The sequence below is a fragment of the Parambassis ranga genome, chromosome 19, assembly GCF_900634625.1.
Source record: "Parambassis ranga chromosome 19, fParRan2.1, whole genome shotgun sequence".
Lineage (NCBI taxonomy): Eukaryota > Metazoa > Chordata > Actinopteri > Ambassidae > Parambassis > Parambassis ranga.
In genome coordinates, this window is record NC_041039.1 from 8,903,771 (window position 1) to 8,923,853 (window position 20,083).

The 20,083-nt window shown below is 41.1% G+C and overlaps 3 protein-coding genes and 1 non-coding gene across 5 annotated transcripts; 1 reads left to right on the top strand and 3 right to left on the bottom strand.

Moving 5' to 3' along the window:
* Positions 1 to 3,393: 3,393 nt before the first annotated feature.
* ghdc (GH3 domain containing) lies at positions 3,394 to 8,052 on the bottom strand. Its single transcript, XM_028431645.1, has 11 exons — positions 7,834 to 8,052; positions 7,351 to 7,641; positions 6,913 to 7,109; positions 6,616 to 6,810; positions 6,409 to 6,528; positions 5,732 to 6,029; positions 5,391 to 5,580; positions 4,797 to 4,868; positions 4,559 to 4,692; positions 4,371 to 4,459; positions 3,394 to 4,286 (listed from the first exon to the last, which is right to left on the bottom strand). The coding sequence occupies exons 1-11, from the start codon at positions 7,916 to 7,918 to the stop codon at positions 4,065 to 4,067; spliced, it is 1,893 nt and encodes a 630-aa protein (XP_028287446.1). The 5' UTR covers positions 7,919 to 8,052; the 3' UTR covers positions 3,394 to 4,064.
* Positions 8,053 to 8,261: 209 nt separating this feature from the next.
* On the top strand, positions 8,262 to 8,333 carry trnaq-uug (transfer RNA glutamine (anticodon UUG)). Its single transcript has one exon. It is a non-coding gene; the product is annotated as a tRNA-Gln (tRNA).
* An 895-nt stretch (positions 8,334 to 9,228) lies between these two features.
* On the bottom strand, positions 9,229 to 15,247 carry coasy (CoA synthase). The gene is made up of 10 exons (XM_028431647.1): positions 15,079 to 15,247; positions 11,550 to 12,307; positions 11,258 to 11,472; positions 10,986 to 11,117; positions 10,491 to 10,680; positions 10,314 to 10,378; positions 10,147 to 10,231; positions 9,889 to 9,986; positions 9,624 to 9,770; positions 9,229 to 9,543 (listed from the first exon to the last, which is right to left on the bottom strand). Exons 2-10 carry the CDS (start codon positions 12,235 to 12,237, stop codon positions 9,484 to 9,486), a joined length of 1,680 nt encoding a protein of 559 aa, XP_028287448.1. The 5' UTR covers positions 12,238 to 12,307; positions 15,079 to 15,247; the 3' UTR covers positions 9,229 to 9,483.
* A 402-nt stretch (positions 15,248 to 15,649) lies between these two features.
* zdhhc6 (zDHHC palmitoyltransferase 6) lies at positions 15,650 to 19,993 on the bottom strand. 2 transcript variants are annotated; one of them, XM_028430607.1, is made up of 11 exons: positions 19,829 to 19,993; positions 18,512 to 19,059; positions 18,333 to 18,424; positions 17,906 to 18,065; positions 17,665 to 17,823; positions 17,455 to 17,508; positions 17,009 to 17,176; positions 16,861 to 16,902; positions 16,503 to 16,648; positions 16,352 to 16,398; positions 15,650 to 16,272 (listed from the first exon to the last, which is right to left on the bottom strand). In XM_028430607.1, exons 2-11 carry the CDS (start codon positions 18,776 to 18,778, stop codon positions 16,172 to 16,174), a joined length of 1,236 nt encoding a protein of 411 aa, XP_028286408.1. In that variant the 5' UTR covers positions 18,779 to 19,059; positions 19,829 to 19,993; the 3' UTR covers positions 15,650 to 16,171. The 2 variants fall into 2 exon arrangements, with proteins under 2 accessions (XP_028286408.1, XP_028286407.1); XM_028430606.1 differs by having other exon boundaries at positions 16,503 to 16,651; positions 19,829 to 19,989.
* Between the last annotated feature and the right edge of the window lie 90 nt (positions 19,994 to 20,083).

Consider the following 20,083-nt stretch of genomic DNA (forward strand, 5'->3'; position numbering starts at 1 on the left):
AGGGGGTCTCGCGGGGTGCAGGAGACTTTGAGCGTAACAGTCCAGTGCCGCACACAGGGACACACATTTACAGCAAAAGCTGCCACCTTTTCCCCTTGAGCGATGCCTCTCTGTAACACAACAGTGCAGCCTGGGAAGACTAAAATAGCTCACTCCAACAATGCAGAGGGTCGGGTGTAGTCTAGATGAATAGAAATTATGAATAGCAATCAGCAGCAGCTGCTCAGTCAGCAATAAGAGATCAAGTCCAGGTGACTCTGAGATCCAAAGAGCTTCTGATCAGTCAGACCAGCTGTTGCTTGTTGGCACCTGATCCCAGCAGCATTGCAGAGGAAGTTATCCAGTAAGTCCACTGTGCTTCTATCTACAAACCTGTCTGACAAAGAAAAAAGACAGAGCATGTGTCTACACTTCTGGCATCCCTCGGCTCAGTGATCTGTCAGGATGCTGGGGCAGAGTAGTTGCATCTCCTTGAGCTTTCTCCCTTGCTCGCTGCTTTCTCTCTCTCTCGCTCTCTCTCTCTAGCTCCTGTGATATCCCAGCCAATGAGATGCCGGCATCCTCTGTGGGGACCTGTTTTAATCTGTGGTGGGGGTATAGGAAGAGAGAAGGGAAGAAAGATGGAGAGAGGATGCTTTTGGGAGGAACTGACAGCACCATTACACCCCACAGTGCTACTATCAGCACATGGCTTTTGTGTGCATGTCGGCAAATCACGGAAAGATGGATCACCTGCATGTTGGTCAATGAATGCTATTGTATTCAATTGGACTGTGTGCTATTGTACTTTCGTCATGGATGTCTGGCTCTGGGGGACATTGTCAAAGTGGTGGTGGTGGTAAGAAAGAAATATTCTAATGAATGTATTTTTTATTGTTGTCAGCACTAAAACACACCGTTCCTAGATTTCTCTTATTTCAAACCTGTCAGTTCTTCATGGAGCTGGTCCCTGTTAGCCTCTCAACCCCTGCAGTACCCTCATGAAGGAATTAAAGCTTTGGGATGAAAGCGGCTAAGAGCGGATTAAAAGGATAAGCCTGGAGATGTTTTTCATGACACACCAAACTTAACTCAGTTTGAACCAAGAAACAACACAGCTTAGCCAACAGGGAAAGCTGAAGGTGCTTATCAGGGATGTGATCGCATCCTATCTGTTTTCCTTAAAGAATTTGGGCTTTTTCATTAGTGTGATCAGGGAAATATGACCCGTGGCTATTAACTTCATTAATGGCATTGGCATTAAATATTAAATGTTGTAAACTATATTAAGAAACCTGATAAATAGGGGTGGTCACCTGTCCCTTGGTGTGTATATCAACAAATATAAAGACAGTCAGAAGACACTGTATTAAAAGAATGTTATCTTCAGTTCCATATTATCTTATTCTGTTAATTTAAAACAGGGTTTCAGCAATAGTTTTGCTTCAGCACAAATGTTCTTTTTGGTCACTATGATTTATATGGAGCCGAAGAATGAAACCAGCAATTGTACAGATTCATCTAGAAGCGAGACAAAGACCTAGAAGAGATGCTACAAAAGCAATGTATCATTTTGAAACACCTTTCGGCACCAGCAACTTCCAATTATCAGCTAATAACAGTAAAGACTGGGTTTTTCGTGGTGTTTATCTGACTTAAAAACATCCTCTCCTGTAAAATAAAATTATAACTCTTGAGTCAAGTAAAGAAATGAAGTGTAAAAATAAACACATTTCCAGTGGGGGTGATGGTAAACTCGGAAAAGTTCAGCAGATGTGTGGGTGTTTCTTCCTGCCTGAAATGACCTTTTTAATCTTTATGGTAAAAAAACAAAACAAAATAAAGTATAATCTCTATTCTGATCTTGACTGACAGCAAAATCTTAGATAAGACTAACCAGGCCACAGAAGCGACTACTAGTTAAAACCATGAAGGCCATTTTAGGGGTTAATTAAAGAAAGAAAAAAACTGAACATATTTCTGTTGAATTTGTACAAAGTGTGCTGGTTCAAAATGTGATTTAATTATTCAAATTATGCCATCAGCACAGGTGAGCTGCATATGGAGAAGGGGGGGGGTGCATGGGACGGGGTGGTGACAGGGGACAGTGAAAGTAAAAGTCTGGCTTGCAGACTGTAAGAGAGTATTGTTCCCCCTCTCGGATCCTATTTAAGCACTGGCAGCCATTCACTGCTTTCTATTTTTAATGGCCTCTCATTGTCCTTTCTTCTTGTAGTTCATGCATCTCTGCTTGTCACTAATAAAGAGACTAATCCATTAAACATGCTCACTATCTGCTCTGCAGTCTAATATGACAGTGTGACGCACAGATGGCCAGGTGAAATATTAACCCAACGACATTACCCATAATGTAATGGGATGATAAAGAGGATGAGTACAGAAGTGTAGTACCATCTCCAGCTTAACACCTCAAAGACGAAGGAGCTGGTCATCGACTTCAGGAATTCCAGCCCACAGCCACGTCCAGTCGTGACCATCAGGGACGACGAGGTGGAGATTGTAGGCAACTACAAGTACCTCGGGTTGTGGCTGGACTGGACATGCTGTACAGATCACCTGTACAAGAAGGGCCAGAGCCATCTGTACTTCCTGCGAAGACTGGGAGCCTTCAACATTGTCACATGCTGCTCCTCCCCAAGAGCAGGACCAACTCAGAGACTCCTTTGTCCCCCGATCCATCAAACTTTACAACTCTGCTTTTGGCAGGAGGGGGAGGAGGGAGGAGTACATAATAATTTATATGTGCAATAATACATCTGTACCATCTATGCTGCTGTGCAATGTTTGTTTACATTTACTGCACTATATCACATTCCATTTATGCTGCTGTGCAATTTTTGTACATAATTCCTCTTATCTTTTATTTTTTACTGTACTATATTCTATTTTATTCTATTTAACTCTTGCTCTGACTATCGGTGTTGTATTGCTGCTGGTACCCAAATTTCCCTGAGGGACCTTCCCAAAGGGATTAATAAAGTCTATTCTATTCTATTCTATTCTGTAATTCTCAGCGCGACATTCACTCAATATGTCGTGTGCCTTTTCTCAATTATACTCATCCTCCGTCCTTCCCTCAGCTAACCCATTGAGGAATCAGGCCTGTCATTCTCAAATCTTGGCTGTTTACATTGAATTAACTTGTGCGTGAGCAGATGTGTGTGCTTAGTGTATTTGTGTGCCTGTAAATCCTCCGGGCATGTGAGGATATTCAGACAGAGACAGAGGAAGACTCACACCCATCCAGATGAAACAGACGAAGAAGACAATCTGTAAAGAGTAAACAAACATGGCTGCGAGAATTACCTACCAGTGTCTCATTATATCAGTATATTATAGTCACCACTCACAAAGTCTATTTCACCGTAAAAAAAAAAAATTTTCAACGGACAATTCTGCCAAAACATTTAATTTTCAAACATGTGGCAATACAACAATACATATGGTTTTAAATTTTAAAGCCAAGTAAAAAAAGAAGAAAAAAGTGTCCAATCGCTGCTGAAATAGGCCGTTACTATAAATAATAGCCCACTTTATGAATGGAGAGGCCTGCAGGAGAAAGGCATGCCATGCAACAACACAGCAGACTGACAGAGTTCAGTCCAAATTAAAAATCAGATAACAAGGATGCTTGTGTTGCTCCCTATTATACATCTCTGAGAGCAAACCTCCCTAATAAATCTGCTTAAAAAAACCTGCTGCTTTCCTGGTTAGTTGATGACTAGCAATAAGAGGGTATTAATTCAGCTGAACACACTCACAGTCAGAGCTATGACCAAGACTGCAATGCTTTAGTTAGGACAACAAGCACTTAACTGCTGACCTGAAGTACACAACATCAGCAATGCCTGCTGTGCAAAATTTACATGTAAGACTAGCACCCCCTAGTGGTATTTTGCTGAGACATCTACCAGCAAAATACACCTCAACCCTGTGTATGCTACCAGCTTTTCCAGGAACCATCAGTTAAAGTCAAGTTTAAAAGCTCCCAAAGGCACAAAATTATTGGAGACTTCTCATTCAGTCAGCTCTCACTACAGTGCATCCATAAGCTTTGTCTCATTTTAGGAAATTGTTTTTCCTAAGAGGAAGTCAGCGTATTCTTTCCTGCGCAGCACACGGTGCATTTTGAATGAGTTCGGTGAGGTGTTGGAATAAGCCATCATCTGCTTACGAAGCTCCTTGAAAGCACCCTCTGCCACCAGCTGCACCCTCATTGGCCCAATGCTGCCTTTGATACGAAAGGACTTGTAGACGGCCGAGTCCTGCTGGAGACAAATGTCCAACTGGAAGGGAGGAGAGAAAAGTACAGAGTGTTTAGAGGAATATCATGAGTGTCTGTTGGCAACCAACATTAGGATTGGTCTTACCTTATACCGCTGTTCCTCTGTGAGATTCCTCACACCTTTTAGCTCTATAAACACCTGGTAATGAGGGTCTGAGCCGCCTATTGAATCTCCTGCAACACCACAATAAGATTAGTTATGGCGAGAAAAAAAAGACACAAATGCTATCAGATTCCAAACTCTGCTGTGACTGCAACTCTTCAACATCTTACCCAGGATGCCGCTTTCAGCAGAGCAATAGTCAACCAGCTGAGCTCCTGGCCATTGAGCAACAGCTTTCTTCAAAGCGTCAAGGAACAATGCCTCAGACACCTTCTCCCCTCGGACGTTCAGCATCTGACCCCGTCTGACAGGAGACGAAGGCGAAGAGGAAACATCTGGCTAAAGCTGAACTGGTTATTTACATTACACATAGTATAATGTCTGATGCACTGATCAGCCATACCATACCTGTATTGAAACTCCACAATAGGACACTGATTGTGGAATCCAACCACTTTCACAATGTCTCCAATGCGATATCTGCAACACATCAATCACCAGTGTCAGTTATGTTGTTGTCCAACACATCTAATGTTCATTAGAACCCTGATTTTCAACTGCAAATCTCTGTGTCTGACAGAGCCAAAGCTCCTCCCACATCTTCATCATTATTCTGTGAGATGCAGCTCATTCTGGGTTGAGTGCAGCCAAGCAAAACTGACAACAACAATGACATCACCAGTGAAACTAAGCAATTATGGAGCATAATTTCACTTGCACAGCTTTTTGTTGAATTAATTTGTAATTAACCTTTAACACAGCACTAGGACCACAGACGGGAGAAAAAGTGAGAGAAGCCTTGGTCTGAATCTTTTAAACTCCAGATAAAGCCAGGGACAGCCAAAACAAATCCATCTCTATGACAGATGCCAAAGTGTGATACATATATGAATTTACAGCAACCTAGAAAATAACATACACATATTATACATAGATGGACCGAATAAATACTAAAAATATCACTTGCCAAATTATATATAGATTTCTGAAATGAAATCAGACCTGAAAAGTCCTGAAGCATTTGTGATAACAAGCTCATAGTTGTCCCCCTCTTTCACCTCCTCCATCAGCAGAGTGTGAGGCGTCTCCTCCTCTAGGCTGCTCTCAGGCAGGAACTCACAGAACATTGAGCGAGGGCACAGCAAGTACTGTCTTTTTGAATCCTGAGGCCACAGGTTTACCCCTATCAGACCTGTGGGAGACCACATGAACAGGTATGTAAACACTACAAGTACCTTTAAACACTTTTATCTGCACCGCGTTTTATTTTTATTTTGAAATTACCCTCCTGCAATTTTTTGGGTTTCAGTGCAAGCCGTTTTGTGTGATGAAACAGTAAGTACCTTCTGTAGCAGCATAGAAGGGCGAGTAGAATGGAACTCCTTTGCAGTAGGTCTCCCTCAACATTTCACCGTAGATCTGATTAGAGCCCGAGTCCACTGCTAGGACCAGGTGGAGTTGAGGCCACAGGCGCTTGGCAACCCCCCTGAAGCCTTCCTGGAAGTGGGCCCGGAGCTGAGCAGCCCTTTCTGGGTCTGGCTTCATTAGCGCTTCCAGACTGGATCTTACTTTGGGCTTCAGAGACAAAGCACTGCTGACTTTTCCTCTCTCAATATCCTCCACAAGCTCCTGCCAATGCTCCTGTGGGACGGAGAACATATCAGGAGGAAATTACTTTTCTAATCATTTATTCATGAAAAATTTAACACAACTTTTCTTCATTCACTAGGAGCTTGACGCCTGACTCAAAATTTCATACCACTTTACTAGAAATTGTCCCAGTGAGACAGAAACAAGGCATGCGTGAAAGATATTGAAATCTTAAGAAAGCGCTGCTGGATGAAAATGACAACTTTATAAAAGATGCAACAGTAAAAATGAATATGTCTGACATGAAGGTTCTAAACACTAGTGTCATATGACACATAATGAAACAGAGAGTAACATGCCAAATACCAAATAAAAGTATAATATATGTTGGGTGACTAATAATGTATTTACATGACATTCAACCATGTACCTGCAGGGAGGTGAAAGCATAGAAAACTGTGGAGGCAAAGTTGGACTCCAGCGTTCCCACACTGGGATCTTTTAGAGCAAACAAAAGGTGCAGGTACAGAGTGTCCTTCTCACTGGGAACCTGGAGGTACAGATGACATTTTAATCTATTATCAGCCATCCTATAACAAATGTCTAAAGCAGGTGGAACAAAGAAGTAACACAAGACCTCAAAGGCAGGTGCTGGTGTTGTGTACAGGTTGAGCATGTGACGGGAAGAGGCCGGCGTAGAGGAGTTTGGTCCGATGGGAATGCCAGCCTCAGACTGCTGAAAAGTAGGAGTGTAGAAGAACTTTGTCGTGCGCTGAAGGCTGTCGGTCTCAGGAAATGCTTGTCGCATGGCATCTAAACACACAGTGACACCCTGATGGACACACACATGTGTAGTTTTCGGTTATAGTGTTATCACAGTTAGAATTTAGAATACCTCAGAGAAAAAAACATTCACACAGAGCAAAGGCCTGACCTGCAGGAAGAACTCCGTATTGGTGTCTCTGGTGCTCAGTAGCATGGCACTGGGTCCTGATGTCCCAGAGGTCATGGCCAGAATCTGAGGCTTCTCAGCAATGATCACCTTCTCTTCCCCAACTGCGATGCGCCCAATAAGTTTACGATAGTGCTCATATGTGGTGATGGGGTGAGAAGCTCTAAAGGCATCACTGTCTAAGAAAAACAAAAGTTTTTTACTGTCATTATTTCTATTTTAAGCAAATGATCAAACTTTATCTCACACTTTCCACATTTTATAGACAAAGCGATTGATCAGTTTAAAGAAAATTGGTGCAAGGCTGTGGAAGTGGGGGCTGCACAATAAGCCTGAAAACTGAGCCACAGCTAGTTTTCTCATCTGTGCACACTGAGTCGGTGACATCTGTCCATAAACACTATTCTTTTCTCTCCTTACCTTTAATTGAGCTGAAGTCATACTGTCCTCCATAACATGTGTTTGCGTTTTTACGCAGGCGCTTCAGCAGCGTCTCTTCCTGGACCTGCTTCACATTGACAGTGTCGCTCTCAAGGTTTCTTCTCTGACGTTTTCCCAGCCAACCCACCACCTTTACCGCCGCATACTGGCTGAAAAGACTGCCTATTGTGCGGTTTTCACCCTTTGCCATTGAACTAATGTTTCTCCAAATGAGCGCTATCCCGGCCAGAGAGCAGACTCCGAGGGCAGCAGGCAGAGTGGGCGGCATGTCTGTGGAGAAATCCCGGGGTTACACAAGAAACATAACAAGCCAGAGGGCCAGATGGGGGCGCTGATAGGCAATAGGCACCGTTACAGGTTTCATCTATGGTCAAGACAGACAAGCGGTACATTGCCTTTCCTATAGCGGAGCGTTTAAGCGATCCCATTATTGAACACATTCAGCATTTAAAAGCCACTTACCCGGAGTTTTTCCGCTGATTGCAACAGCAACCGAGAAAACCGCAAAACCAAGCGGCACTAAAACGCGAAACCAAGAGAAACCCATCTAGAACAAGCAATATAACCGATTTGGCCTGTTATTTTGAAATTGTATATGTTAACGACGTGGTAGACTGTGTTTACATTCTGAAGAAAAGGGCCTAAGTTTTCCTTTCTCTGACGCTGCGCTGCTTCCGTGTTTTGGTCACAGCCTATAACGTTGATTGGTTGATTAAAATGATGACGTACTATGTATTCCTCATCTTCTCCACACAGCAGATGCAAAAGTTAAAATGTACAGTATAGCGTCTAATATAGTGAAGTGTATTATCATGACAAAAATTCATGCAATTACGCCGTCTAATACTCACTAACAGGAAAACGATTAAAGCGTCATAAACCGATCGGATGGTTCTATGGTGTAATGGTTAGCACTTTGGACTTTGAATCCAGCGATCCGAGTTCAAATCTCGGTAGAACCTACTATTAGTATTCTTTGCTATACAAGCATTCTTCAATTGATGCTGATTTCATCGGTTTATTTTATATTGCCTACTATCCTGTCTTAAAAACATGAAACAAGCAGATTACATACTGGTTACAACCTTTTATTGTTTGATGTTTGTAAAGCAGCCTACTTGGTTAACAAATGAAATTTGCCATTTTGAAATCACTGAACAAGCCTTAGCAAACAAAAGCCAATACTTCCTCCTTGTGTCAACATTGATTTATAATTATACCCTGGTTAGTTTATGTTTTTACTGCCCAATGTATTTGTATAATTACCTATTGTATGTGTTTCTACACTGAAATAACCTTTATTTGGTAATTTATCACCAATCATCAATAACCCTAAAGACAGAAGCAGCTTCAGTAACAGATTCCTGCAACCCCGCTGCTCTAAGGAACGATACAGGAAGTCATTTTTGCCATCAGACTCTACAACTCATCTGTCAGAGTCAGAGCTGTGCTCACAAACATGGAGTAATGCATCATCTGGTGCACTTCTCAACCTCTCAGTTACATTATGTTCACATGACTGCTGTTGTGTGTATGTGTATAAGAGTTTTTTCTGTATATATTGTATTTATTGTTCTTTGATTGTTTTTGATGTATGCTGCTGGTAGTACAACCCCTACAGGGATTAATAAAGTAATTCTTAATCTTAATCTAAATTAAAACCACATAAAACATTTTTTCTACAGTTCAATCACACAATCTTACAATATTAACTTGCTTCTCTCTTACGTTTTCCATAAAACATTCATATTGTTTACGGTTTGCACAGAACAAGGTGTCCAAACATTTTGAATTAGTTCACAAGGGTTGGCATGCCATTCATTAAAAATAAATCTTTGGATAAAAACCAGCCTACACTTCTTCGGTTACACTTTATTAATCCCAAACTGGAATTCTAGACTGAAAATTCAACTAGTGAAGTTCACTTTTTCATTCATCTTAAGTATCTTTGAAATAAAACTAAAGTTTGTAAAAAGTCATTCAGGCACTAGTCAAAGTGAGGGAGCGTCTTGTTGTGTCTTGTTAACTTCTTCCTAAGGCAGCATTTCCTGATGTGGTTTAGTCATTTGTGCCCGGTGCTGTACTGCTGATACGATGCAGAGAACTACTGTCCTACTGTCCCTCTGGTCTCTGTTGGATTCTCTTCTGAAGAAGATTCCATGCTTTCAGCACCTTTAAAATAAAGAATAGCACATCACGATTGATGTAACGCAGAGATGTGAACATGACGACATAGTTTATATGTCTCTAACCTGTTTCCGAGTGACCTCTGGTTCCCACAGCGTGCTGAGCACTACATTAGCATGTTCTACTTGCTTGGCATTGGACCACTGACTTTGCAGCCGATGCAGAGCATCTTCTGCAGACATACCATCCCGCTCTGTTATCCTTAACACCGCCTTTATAGAAAACAATACATAAAACGTGACTGGCTTTGCCCTCATGGAAACATTTTTTTTTACATTGCTAGACCTTAGAAGCTTTTTTTTCTTATGTAGCTCCATGCAAACATATTACCTCTTCCTCAGGGATAATGGTGACCCAGACCTCGTGGACCAAGTCTGTCCAGCCAGCCTCCAGAAGAACTGCTGCATCTACCACACACACTCGTTTACCTGCATGGAGCAAAGAATCACGTTACTTCCCATTAATATAATGTGAGCAGAAAACAGGAAAAGGAAAATCAGTCTGCAAATGAAACTTTTAATGAATACACAGTTGATCTTCCCTGCTCAATCACAACACATGTTCAAGTATTAAAGGTTGTTATAGTACCTTCCTCTCTGGCTTGGCTGAGTTTGTTCTTTACCAGAAGTGCAATCTCGGGCCACACAATGTCTGTTAAGTTTTTTAATTGCTCCTGCATTAAAAAAAGCATTACTGATAAGTATCCCATTCACTCGGAAGTGTTATATTACACATACTAAATTACATTAATTCACCTTGTTTCCAAAAACTTTCCTTCCTAAAGCTCGTCGGTTTATTGTTTTATCTTCATTCAGGATATCTGAAACAGACAAAAAGGTATTAGGAACCTCCTGTACTATAGTTTATCTTCAGTAGACCTGTTGTGTCCAAAACATCAAACCATACATCTTCAGTTGAGGCAGCTTCCCTACCTAAGCCAAATGCTTCAAGTACTCTGTGATAGGATGCTGAACCGGGTTGGTAAACATCATGGCCCAGTTTGTCGCAGTCAATCCCAACTGCTCCAAGAGCCTCCAACTGCCTGGTGATTGAGCTTTTTCCACTGCCGCTGCCTCCAGTCAGCCCAATCACATAAGGAAGGGGGGAGAGGTGGGACTTGTTCTAGGACACAGGATCAATGATAATCTGACACAGATAAAAGGAAAATACCACAAAAATGCAGAAAGGAAGATACTCTTCTTCCTCTCTGTATTACAAGGGAGTGTTCTATCAGATTCTAAACTCATTAATGTGACAGTATAAATTCTGTTTGTCCTTCACTCTACCCGGCATGATCTCTCCAAAAATCAGCTAAACCTCCTTTAAATCTTGCTGAGGTGTGATGTTACATAACACTTATCTTCTCAGGTACACTGAGCCCACCACTTATAAGGAAAATAAAGCACGAGCAGAGGCCATGGACCTACTTCTGGTGATTTAAGGAGTGTGCCAAGTAGACGAGAACGTAAGCTAGAGGAGCTGATCTTCTCTTCCTCTGTCTCAGTATGGTGGGCATCTTTAAGCAGCTGGATCTCATGAAGAACAAGAGCTGGAAGACCCTGGTTGAGGAAGCAAACTGTGATTAGCCTAGAGTCACCTGTACTCTACATGGACCAATATGCAACTCTGTAAAGCTTTGTTTTCTTCTATAAAGTGACATGATCTCATAAACAATGGACCAACAGCGCTGTGAACTCACGTTCTCGGCGCGTTTCATGTTGACAGCCTCGCCTCCCTTTTTAGTCTCCTCGCTAACCACAATGCACTGCAGCAGGGGGTCAGTGATGGACACCCCAAATGGGTCATCAAGAGGCACGATCTCCACCTGCAGTGAGGGTTTGATGTCTTGTAGGAACTCGTGCAGTCTTTGGACTCGTACAGAATAGGGCTCGATTAGCTCCTTTAACACCTTTTCTACAACCAAACAGAAGAATCTCAGTTTTCAGGTAATGCATATGCCTGGGTGAGAACACTGAAAATACTCAACTTACTTTTTAGCATTGCTTGGTCACACACACCGATTAGGAATCTTCTATTAGCCAGCAGGCATGAAATATTGAGTAGGGTCTTGTGGGCTCCGTGAAGTCGGTCAAATGTCCCCCCGACAACCACATCACTGTAGGTCTCCACTGGTTCGGCTTTTTCTTCAGCATCTTTCAGCTCATTCTCTTTCACCTGCAGCTTCAGCTTCAGCTGTGGGTGAAGCAACACTGAAGAAATGCTAGGGCTACAAACATAACAGTGACCGGTGTACTTCTGCAGACACTGAGTAACTTGATGGGACTGACCAAGGTCCTGCAGGGGAAAATCTGTTAGCACTACCTCCGGGGAGTGAGACAGAGATTGTGGTGTGGGGAAGGGACAGTTTGGAGCTGCGCTCCCGCTGCAGCCTGCAGACTGAGTACGCACATTTGTCAGCAAAACACGAACATCCAGGTGCCCACATACATCCGCTGCATTGCTGTAAAGGCGGGTAATAAGTGTAGACAGGTCAACTACAGGTGGAATAAAAACTGGGCGTGGCTGACTCCCTCCTCCCAGGTTCAGCCCAGGATGGAGGTGGACATACAGTGTGCGCTCTACAAGCTGAGCGGCTGAGCTAAGCACTGGAACGATGCGTAAGGGGAGGGTGTGGAGAGGAGATGTCAGCACAAGGATGCCTGTGCTGAACATGGACATGTTCCTTGCTGAAATCACAGGGACTCACTGTAGCCAGGGTACTTGAGAAGTCACTGGAGGTTTGTAAGCACTGGAAGAATAAGAAAGTGAAAACTAGTAAGTGCAAAGTGAAATACTGTGTTTTACAAAAACATCAGAACCACATCAGTGATAGCCACTAGCCACATTGTGAGCTAGTAGAATATAGGGGAAACACTGATGGCATGACAGCATTAAGAGAATATCCCAGCACACTGTACCAGTATCAAATCTGTATCAATGTTACAATACTGGCAGTCACTATATTGTTATTTTTCTTCTGCCCTGGATTGTATTACATTATTGGTTACCATAATTTACCTTATGATACACGTTTTGCTTTACGATGTTTGCTTGTGTGCATCCCTAGAAGAATAGAGTTGTAATGGCTAATACCAATCCACAATTTTCACGTAAATAGTTTTAGTAACTGTTTTGTGATTGTTAAATTTAATTAAACTTGTCAACTTTAGTCCGGTCCAGCAGCATTAATCTTTGAGCATCAAGCAAATTAATCTGACTAATACTGGATTTTTTATGGGGCCAATGTTGACACCAACTCTAAACACTGATAAATTACTGTCATTATGACATGGAAAAAATGTTGACACACCGCGCCCTCTGCTGGTCATATATTGAAATTACTCAAGCATCTTTTTCTGCAATTGCATACTTGTCAAGAAATAATGATAGACAATAGAAGACGACTAGAAAAGGGCATTTCCTGAAGAAAATGCAAGTTTGATTGCTGCAGCTGAAGCATTGCTTTGAATGCTGATGTGCAGGATTGCTCTGAATTGCTGGAGAATCTGCAATCCAAGTTTAATTTGCTGAAACACAGTTAAGAATTTAGAAAGATGAAGCTCTTATTTAAAAAAGTAGAAAATGTTTTAATATTATGAAGAAGCTGAAGACAAGGACAGTATGAAGTCTGTGAAAATACCACATGAAAGGTCTGAGGCTGGAATAATAAGATTATAACCCATAAGATTGGTTATGGCTGTGTGATTTTAATGTGGAAAAGCTTCTTTGTGTGTTAGCCTGTCACCATGGTAACAGCCCTGCCTGCCTGTATCCATTGCACCCTGAATGTTTATCAATGTTTGTCTCTCTGACCCCCTCCTAATGCGTTCCCAATGTAAAAACGCCCTCTAAACAACTTCTGTTTTTGTCCAAACTGAAGCCTTCAGACAAACAATATGGACACCGTCAGAATCACAAGAAGTTGCTCGACAACACAGTATAAACTCAGAGGACACCTCAAACACCAATGCAACTTTGAGAGCCTGGTGTGCGGAAAAGATTCGGAATTAGAAAATTCTGAATACAATTTTGATAGAGCAGCATCTAATGAGCGTTTAAGAGTCTGTAGCTTGAAATTTGTAGGAGGAGATACATTTGGCAGATGACCCTCATTGAAGAGCTCTCTCACAGACTTCAATGTTAAATGGTTTTTGAATTTTTATTAATATTTTGAAAATGAAACACATTTGAACAAATCCAAATACAATTACAAATACAATACAACACAAATACAATACACGATATACTGCTCTATCAAACTTGTATTCAGAAATTTCTAATTCCGAACATCATTTCCACGTGCCAGGCTCTCAAAGTTGGAGTGGTTTTTGAGGTCTCCTCTGAGTTTAACATGGCAGGCAGGGCTGTTACCATAATGACAGGCTGACACACAAGAAGCATACCAGGCAGCCATATTTGTAGTCTTTATCACTTTTTAAGCATTATATGTGTCATATTGATCATCCTTCAGCTGTAAACTACTTTTCCACATTCAAATCACACAGCCTGTGCTTCTTATAAGCTTATGGTATTATTCCAGCCTCTGACCTTTCATATGGTATAATCACAGCCTATTCTTTAAGGTCATGACTTAATACTGTTCTTGTCTTTAAAGTGTCTCTTTCATATCTTCATGATATTACGATTTTCTACTCTCTCAAAATAACAGCTTCATCTTTTCAAATTCTTAACTGTATTTCAGCAAATTAAATTCAGATTGCAGATTCTCCAGCAATTCAGAGCAATCCTTCACATCAGCATTCAAAGCAATGCTTCAGCTGCAGCAATCAAACTTGCAGGGAGAATGCATCGGGAAATGCTTTTCTAGTTAACTATGTAGTTACTTAAAAACATGCCCCTTTACTGATGCTGCAAACAATTGGTTACACTATAACAAGCAAGCACTGTCTGTGACATTACAATTTAGCACTTACAATGTTTGCACACAGTATTCCTTATAATTATTGGAGATGTCTGTTCATTCCTATTCTGTGGCACAAAAATGTTCCTTAAACTCAGTGATATCCAGCAGCAAAGTACCATTTGGTGCTAAGAGTGCAGGAAAACAGCTGCACATATATGCCATTTGTTGCTTCACTTACAAAGCCATCAAATGACAGATTCTTTGAGCAGGAATATGCAGTTTATAACGAGGGTATAGAGCTGAACTATGTTTAATGGCCACTAGCTAGCAAGCTGTAAAAAAAGAACACAGAAGAACAAGTATTAACACAATGCTCGGGTCATTTGCTCATAAAACTCGTCCTCAAAGCTAGCTAGCTAGGTGTAGTGCTACAACCTTGCTAGTAAAAGTAGCAATTAAAGACCAATATGAAGGGAAATACGCAAAATCAAACTGAAATCTCCTAAAAACGTTTAGCAGAAATAAAGGTGTTATTTATGACAATTCTTTGTCGTTAGCACTTTGTATTTCGTTCAAGACAACATTTAGTGCGGCCCATAACAGTCAGTCGCTCTGAACTGACAATCTGGCACCAGTGCAATTTAGCAGTCGCTTACCTGTGTGTAGCTGAGCAAGCTAAGGCGAATTAAACAGACGATCCGAGCAGTACAAAGACATAATTGTCTACATATTTGCTGAGCATATGGTTTCCCTGATACTCCCCTACAACAAGGAACTGTCTCATCCAGTCTACTCCAGTCTAAATAACAGCTAAGCACCCACTAGTGGAAGTCTCTTACACATGAACTGGGTTGAAGAATCACGTGACCTATTACCCGGATCCTGATTGGTTGAGGCAGCGGCAGCAGGGACGTATGGGATAAGTAGTCTAATCAAAAAGCTTCTCTGAATACAGTTTGGGGAAGAAACAGTGGTGAAGCAAGTATTTAGGCCCTTTAGTTAAGTAAAAATACCAAAAATCTAATACAACTAAAAATAAACAATATTTAGTTGTAATACTAAAGTAATAATTACATATATTATTTAATACCAACTGTGAGAATAATGAGCAGAAACCTTTCAAACAATTCTAAGCATTAAAAATTCCCATTTTAAATTCCTTGAGCCCAAGGCACTTAACATTATGTTAATGTGATAGCAACCGCAAAGACTGAGGCAAACAAGCACTCCTGCAGAAGATTTTTTTTATTATTATTTTTCAATTTTTAGTTTGAGGCCAACAATTTGTTTTTACAAAAATAATAAAAAGAAATTAAGTATTATCCCCATACTGTAGAAAGAGTTGCATGGTGATGCCCTGTGGTTAGCTGGGCAGAGGCATTGCATAAGTAGCAAAACAGGCTTTCAACACAAGTAAAAACAACAGATTCAAGTAAAAAGTCATGTAATCACAATGAAGTCACATTAAAGCCTGGTGGCAAATCTTACAAATTAAGACTCTTGTTGGGTTTTATGTTTGGTCAGAGGAATCAAACTGAACCTAAGGGATTGGTCCATCTCATGAAATCCTCAAGACATCTGACAGCAAAGTGCTCAGTAAGACTTGTGAATTAAAACCAAAGTATGAAATTGTTGATAGTAAGCCTGCAGCGTCAGGCATGACATCTTCAGTGGATGTATTTTCAGCATGTATCAGCAGTCAATGTTCGGTTTAACTCCCCTGGTCCGCATAAAGCCAGTTGACATGTATTAATTTACTTTCTTGTCGCTGGTGTTATCACTGGCAGCTGTGTCATAATGGCACTTCTCCACGCATCTTCTTGGAAACCATCCTCTTATACGATCTCCTCCTAAAAGCCGAAACAAAGTAAATAGACAGTTACATATTTGTTACAGTCAACAAAAAGAACAGCAAAATAATTTTCTCACCTGCCATTTCCTCCTCACTTAGAACTTTGTCTCCATACATCCACCATCTAAAGCAAAGTAAGTGAGTGAGTAGCTAAAAAATTAATATATAAAACCAGAATCCAAAATGACTTTGTAATGCTACTCACAGATACTGTGTGGATAAACTTACTTGGTGCCACGGGTGGCAAGGATGGTGTCTCCCTTGCTGAGGGGGATCCTGGGCTCCTCAGTGCAGGGGGTTCTAAAAAAAGTTTGCAGACCCTTGTTGAGAGGGCAGCAGGCTCCATTATAGTCCTCCACTGCCCGGTACTGGACCTGCTGGTCAAGGCAAACACAACACCTGGTTATTTTAGTGCTCTAGAGCCACCTGCCTGGCATATATATATATATATACACTATATCTGGTTACATTTTTCAATCTTTGAGCACACAAACATTGTAAACAGTTCAACCAAGAACACATTTGTGTCTGAGATTATTAAAATCAACTCCACATAGATAGTACAATGGATTTGACAGGTACTTACACTCCTCACTCGTTTATCAGCTTTCTGCTTCAGTTGTTCAATCTGTTTGAAGAGGATTGACACAGTTTAAGTTACTACTGTACTAATGCGACTTTTACCTTGGTGTTTAATATGACATGTAACAGGTAAAGCAAAAATCTTAACTTACAGTTAAGGTGTGCTGGTGACACTTGGGATGGACTGGCCATTCAATGCCATCACCTTTAGGTGTCCCTGACCATGTGAAGACTTGCTTTAAATTCAGCCAGCGGCTGCCGAGGTCGTACGGAAAGATAAACTCTTCCCCTGTTTGGTAGTGCTGTATTCTGTCTTTGGCCTAGTGGAAAAGGCAAGAGAAAGGATGTATGCCTGTGGAGTAATCTGAATACTATATTGTACTGACAGCCGATCCTGGAAGTGATTGTTGGCAATCAAATTTTACAAACTATTAAACACTCCAATACTATGTGAATAAAAAGCACTTTGATATTCTAGATTATTGTTTGTATATTTATAAAAAAAGAAGATAGAATCATTTTTAATTATATATTATATATGTATCTCATTTACATCATAAGTTTTCACCTAAGTCATAGAAAAATAAGATATGCTAACCTTTTCCTCGATCCATGACTCAATCGAGGTCTTATTTCGAAGGATGACTTTCATCTGAAAAGGACAGATTGTAAACAAATTAATGTTGTAATTATGGAAACTGAAGTTATGTATGCGCATTGGAAATGATTGGCTTTGCTTTCTCTGGTCAACCAAACTATCAGTTTTGTGCTTTGCCCCCCCCCCCCACACACACACACAAAAACTTACCTGTATAAAGAAAAGCATACCAACAGCAATAGTGGTGCCCAGTGCCAAACCTAAGGCAAATAGTGTGGCAGCAAACGCGGGAATGCTGAACGGCATGAGAGGCTGAAACTGACGCAGAGCACTCATGTCAATCTTCACAGTGCTCCAACCAAATGATATCTGCAGTGAGAAAAACAATGCTGTTTCATACCTGAGGTAAAGACAGTGTGCCAATAGGCCATTACCATACAGTAACGCTCACCCTTTCATACAACTGGGTGTACATGGTCATAATGAAGATAATTGCAGCGTGTGAGCATCCCAGTGGAGCCAGCAGCAGGAAACTCGTGAAGTAAGCGTGATTCAGGTGGCCGCAGCAGTTGTTGATCCAGGGACAATGGTGGTCCATCTTCATCACACATCTGTGGAAGGGGAGGCAAAGGAGGAGAGGAGTACTGGGGGAATTGACCAGTTGTTTGGGAGGACATAAAGCAAGATGTTCACCAGCAAGCCACACAACCCTCAATCCATTGTACAATTGTTCCAGGCATGTACTACGGTATGTACAAGCACAATCCAGCCCTAGGATAGCTGTAGTACTTCTTTTCTTTGCGTTTGTATTTTCTTTAGGTCCCAACAGTCAGATGAGGTAAATACGTTTGTTTAGTAATAAATATACAGTAATTTACCTGTTACACTTTCGACAATGGTGAGACCTGGGAGCCTTGTACCCTTGGCACACTCTGCAGTACTGTAGGTAGTGAGTATCCTGGAGATTCTCCTGTTTTAGGAAAATTATATCAGATACCTTTTGTATATTAAATACATCACTTAACAATCACAGTTGATAAGATTAAGTCATTCTTACTGGTTTCCAGCCAAGGGGAATATACCCAGGCCCTACAAACATAGCATTGAAGTAGTTGTAGAGGATGAGGACAGTCCAGTTGATTAGCATTATGAAGTTAATGCTACCTCCTGTAGTATCTAGTGGCCAGTACCAGATAATGGAGTCCAGAATTGCCATGGTGGAGCATATGGCAATGACAGACAGGGCTATGACTGGACCCCAGTGGCACAATCTTCGAACCTCATGGAGGTTCTCAAATGTCACAAAAGATGACAAAAAGTTCATTTTTTTTTACTTCAACTTTTGTATTAATGTTTTGGCTGTTGAGTTCCTGATATGTATTGACCAAGCTTCGATGTGTTAATTTTTTTCTCTGCTATCTTGCAAAGTCAACAATGGGGACAATCCACATGTTTTTTCTTGTCTTCCGAGTACCCAGCAACTGGCCTGGTCTTGAGTCACTGGGGCTTTCTCGTTCCCACTTTTTCTTTCCCTAGGAAAGAGCAGCATTGTCCCCTAACAATCCTCAAAAGACACTATCCTTGTGACAGGCTGAAATCTTCCATCTGCGAGCGAAAGAGAGACAGAGACAGAGACAGAGAGAGAGAAAGAACTTAGTTGTTAGGACTTGAAACCTGTTGATACAGCTCTGTGTGACCTTTTAATGCTGGCTAATGGTCCAACATTACACCCACTCTCATTGACTTAAATGATGTATTATATCTTTCGCACATCCTTACTTTTCGCTGTGACATTTTCTTCTTTGTTCTCACCTGTTGGTGGTTATAACTAGAAATCGACCTGGAGCATTAGGACTTGACTTCTTTGAATTAAAACAGTTTTTTTGACTACAACTTTAAAATCAACCATTGTGAACCTAATAAACGTGACGCACGCTGTGGCTACTGCTGGATATAACATCAGTACAGCCAAATGTAAATACAACGCCTTAGCATTTAATCAGTGACAAACTAATTAGCTTATATCACCAAGCTAGCTAATTCGCACAAAGGAAAACAAGATAGACTATATACAAGATTTCCGCCAATTGCATAAATAGTAAAAAGTTAAACCATTGTGGTGTCATAACTACTATATAGGCAGTTAATGTTTACCTTACCATATATTTACGATTAGCATCTTGGATACATCAGTTAGCGTACTAGTTAGCTTGCTTGCTCGTCAGCATCAACAAGACTGTCGTTTCAGGCTAGACTACGTCGCAAGAGGTATAGAGTAGACTCGGATATAAAGATATTACAGAGGGTTTTGGGTAAATGTATACGCGTAATGTTTGTGAATAGACACAAAAGCTGTCACTTTAAAATTACCAACCTGGCCACTTCCTTGGTTTTTTTCTTCAATTTCTCCTGTGCCCGGAGAGGAACCTTCCTCATTGTGTCTCAGAAACGATTTCCCTCCACTACCTACGGACTCCGTTAATTCGGAGCAGTGTAATAACTCGGTGGTCTCAGAGCTTCAGAAATATGAATGTATTCAACAGTCCGTATATATACATGTGAATATTATTTTTTTATCTACTCCATAAGCGCTTTTCATCGGCGCCGGAATAATAAACAAAGCCCCAAT

Bases quoted from the DNA above. Each gene is read 5' to 3' on its own strand.
- ghdc (XM_028431645.1), bottom strand. From the start codon at position 7,918: ATGGGTTTCTCTTGGTTTCGCGTTTTAGTGCCGCTTGGTTTTGCGGTT. The intron at 7,110-7,350 runs GTAAGGAGAGAA...TGTTTTTCTTAG, and splicing joins TGACTTCAGCTCAATTAAAG to ACAGTGATGCCTTTAGAGCT. The intron at 4,460-4,558 runs GTAAGATGTTGA...GTGGTGTTGCAG, and splicing joins TGCTGAAAGCGGCATCCTGG to GAGATTCAATAGGCGGCTCA.
- coasy (XM_028431647.1), bottom strand. From the start codon at position 12,237: ATGTCCATGTTCAGCACAGGCATCCTTGTGCTGACATCTCCTCTCCAC. The intron at 11,473-11,549 runs GTAAGTTGAGTA...GTTTGGTTGTAG, and splicing joins TGACCAAGCAATGCTAAAAA to AAAAGGTGTTAAAGGAGCTA. The intron at 9,544-9,623 runs GTTAGAGACATA...TTTATTTTAAAG, and splicing joins CAGAGGTCACTCGGAAACAG to GTGCTGAAAGCATGGAATCT.
- zdhhc6 (XM_028430606.1), bottom strand. From the start codon at position 18,778: ATGAACTTTTTGTCATCTTTTGTGACATTTGAGAACCTCCATGAGGTT. The intron at 17,509-17,664 runs GTAAGTTTTTGT...TGTCCTTTTCAG, and splicing joins GTATGCTTTTCTTTATACAG to ATGAAAGTCATCCTTCGAAA. The intron at 17,177-17,454 runs GTTAGCATATCT...CTTTTCCACTAG, and splicing joins AGTCATGGATCGAGGAAAAG to GCCAAAGACAGAATACAGCA.